A 3,219-nucleotide genomic window follows, 5' to 3' on the forward strand; every position below is an offset into this window, starting at 1 on the left:
GGCAGCGCAGGCGGGAGCCGGGGATGATCTGCTTTGGAGCAGAGGAGTCGGTCATTAGATGCTGTGCTGCCGCAAATCCTGCTGTAATTAATTTTCTCCTGAATTAATTAGAGGAATTGTGAAGGCAGGCTGGGCCGGGAAGGTGTGGGGGAAGTTTTCCAGGGTGATCTATGGTTTGTTGGCAGAGCAGGAATTAAATCTCCTTCCTCTGCCTTCCCAGGCTGTTTGCTGGAGCCGCTCTCAGCCACGACTGGGGTGGGCAGGGGTGACGGTCCTGGGCACAGTGTGTCCCTGGGGAAACTGTCCCAAATCCCAAATGCTGCTTCAGGCCATTTTCCCTATTTTGGGGTTTTTTTGGTGTGTGTGGCACTGGCATTGAAGTGGAGCAGGTGGGACACACCACCCTGAGGCTGAGCAGTGCTGGGCTCTGGCACCTGTGGGAGGGAGGAAATCCAGCCTCAATTCCAGGCTCCAGGAGAGAAGAGAATTTAGGGGATGTCAGTTTGTTCTTGTCCTTTACCTCGTTGGCATCTCCATGAGCTGCTGGGCAGGTGGGACAACACATTCCTGGGAAGGGTGAGGAAAATTCCTGCTTCTTTCGGCAGTGTCCGTGCTGGCTCCTGGCATCCCTCTGGATCTCACCTGCTCGGGGTGAGCCGGGCCGAGGGCTCTGCCTGCCCCTGAGCCCGGCTCCTGCTCCTTCCAGCCGCTCCGGGGGCGGTGGGAAGGGAGGGCAGGCTGGCAGCATGGGAATGTGGAGGCTTTTCAGCCGTAATTATCGGCCTCAATGCCGAGCGGGGGGAGCGGGGGGAGCTGGGAGCCAGGGGAAAACCCACGGGGAAAGCAGATTCCTCCTCCTCCTCCCTCGCCATGGAAAGGGAGCAGGCTGGGGGCAAGGGGAGGGATGGAAGGGATGACAATTCCGGGCGAATCCTCAATTCCCGTGCTGGGGGTGAAGGGGATGCTGTGTTTGCCGTCTCCTGCCGGCCAGCTGATCCCGAGGGATGAGTGCCGAGCCTGTGACTTGGAGTCAGGGTCCCCCAGCTGGCTCCTGACGAGCTCTGGCCACGGCACTGCAATGCGCTACTGCACCTGCTTAATTAACCCCAATTAGTCCCGTGCTGGTGCCTCCAGGGGCACAGATTGAGGGGAGCCGGGGCACAGCCCTCCCCAGCAGCTGGTGGCACCAGGAGCTGCTCGAGGCTCCCGTGGTGACACAATCCATGGGTTTGAGCTGAAAATGGGGTTGGAACATCCAAACCCGTGGCTGGAAGTGGGTGTGTGTGTGTGTCACCCTGTGTCAGCTGGGGACAGATCCCAGATGAACTGTGACACAGGAATTAGGTAAAATCAGCCTGGGATCTGCAGATCCTTCCATCCATTTGGGGCCTGGATCCATTTGTGGTGCTGGAAATGGAGATGTCACTGCTGTTTGCCCCAGGTTCTCTGTGTTTCTCACCTCTGGTTCTCCCAGCCCGGTCTCACCTTCCCAATCCACTGTCAAATGTCTCTTCCCCTTAAATTTCATCAGAACTTTTATTATCAGGGATTTGGTACATCCTTCCTGCCAGATTCCCAGGCCAGGAATGCTTCCAGCTTTAATCCCACCTTGGATGAGCTGTGGCACATCCTTTGGCTCTGGCTTCATCCTCCACAGCACCCCAACTGTGGGACCACAGCTGCTTTCTCCAGCAGCTCCCCGCTGGTGCAGCCAGGTCTGTGTGCACCCCGGGCTCCTCATTCCCCCATTTGTTCCCCAAATCTGGGAGATTTGTAAGGCTGCGTTGGGCAGGGGCTCAGGTTGCACTTCCAGGGGTTGGGCTGCCGTGGATCCTTGGTTTTCCAGCATTCCTGGTCCTTTCTGTGCCATCCTGCTGCAGGTGCAGGACCTGCTTCTCTCCCTGCCGGAGCCTTTGGGGCTCCGGAGCTGAGGGAAATCAAAGCCCCGAGGTCCCTGTGCCCCTGTGAATGGGAGCTTTGTCTCGGCAGAAAAGGCCTTGAAAGCGATCTGGGGGAAGGCGATTGTTATCTGCAGCTCCTGAACTGTTTGGATCCTGACTTTGTCAGAGATCTGGTAATTTAAACTTCAACCTGCTTATTAGAAATTTGAGAGAATAGTTTAATAATAAAAAGCAGATTTTTTTTCTCCCCTTTGTTCCTGTGCTCCTCTTTCTCCAGGCTGCTGGGGATATTTAATCGTCTGATACCCTCCCAGTCTCCACCTCCCTCTTGGCTTTTAGTTTTTTAAAGAATGGGAGAAAATGGCAAGAGGTTTCTTTTTGAGGGCTGCCAAGCCGGGCTGTCCCTGTGGTCCCTGAGCTTTTGGGAACGCGGAGAGCTGAAAGGAGCTGGAGGGAATGTCAGCGTCCCAGTTGTCCTTGCTTTAACGAGGCCTGGAAATCCATCCAGGTGCAGGGGTGCCCTCCAAGCAGGACCCTCCTGGCTGTGCTTGTTGGAAATGATACAAAGTTTAACTTTTTTTAATTTATTTTTTCCTCTCACAGAAGCTGTGTTCAGTTACATACAAACCAGCGCTCCGCTGCTGCGGATCCTCTCCGTGCTCTGACTGCTGCTCCTCTCCTTCCTCCTCTTTGTGTTTTTCCAACTTTGCCATGAGCTCTTTGGCGGGGTTGAAGGAACACAGGTTGGTTTGCTTGTCGCAGATGCGGCAGCGCTGGGATTTGCGACGAGCCGGTATGGCACAGCTCTCACAGAAGCAGCGCCAACACTTGGTGACCACGAGGTTCTTGAAGGAACCCCTGCAGATGAAGCATTTGAAGGGCAGGTCCCCCTCCTGGCTGCTCACCTCGTCGTTTCCATCGTCGTTGGCGCCGTCGCGGCCCTGGTGCGGCTCCCATGGGATCTGCCAGCCGTGTTTGCAGTCCCAGCGCTCGTGCGGGAATTCGCAGCTGCCCCGAAGGCACAGAACCCGCTCTCATTGTGGTCCTTGCAGGTCTGGAGCCGGGTGTCCCAGTGCACCCGTGAGTGCTCCAGAGCACGGATGGGCCCTGTCCTGTTCCTGCAGAGGCGTTTCCCATCCGTGTGTCCTTGGGCTTCACACGCTGCTGGCAGCTGTTACTGCCACGGGAAATTTTATCATCTTCCTTTCCTCTCAGCTCCTCCTTCCTTCTCCTCCTTCCTTCTCCTCCTTCCTTCTCCTCCTCCTTCCTTCTCCTCCTTCCTTCTCCTCCTTCCTCCTCCTCCTCCTTCCTCCTCCTC

General features: G+C 56.3%; 1 protein-coding gene across 1 annotated transcript in view; it reads right to left on the minus strand.

Moving 5' to 3' along the window:
- Positions 1-787: 787 nt before the first annotated feature.
- LOC103613867 (RING finger protein 113A-like) overlaps positions 788-3,219 on the minus strand; it is a 3,197-nt gene continuing 765 nt past the window's right edge. Inside the window, 3 exon segments of the mRNA XM_017730797.1 lie at positions 788-2,913; positions 2,916-3,017; positions 3,020-3,153. Of these exon segments, the coding sequence (XP_017586286.1) occupies positions 2,486-2,913; positions 2,916-3,017; positions 3,020-3,153 (664 nt within the window). The 3' untranslated portion in view covers positions 788-2,485.

This window comes from Corvus brachyrhynchos, unplaced genomic scaffold (assembly GCF_000691975.1).
Source record: "Corvus brachyrhynchos isolate BGI_N302 unplaced genomic scaffold, ASM69197v1 scaffold340, whole genome shotgun sequence".
Classification (NCBI taxonomy): domain Eukaryota; kingdom Metazoa; phylum Chordata; class Aves; order Passeriformes; family Corvidae; genus Corvus; species Corvus brachyrhynchos.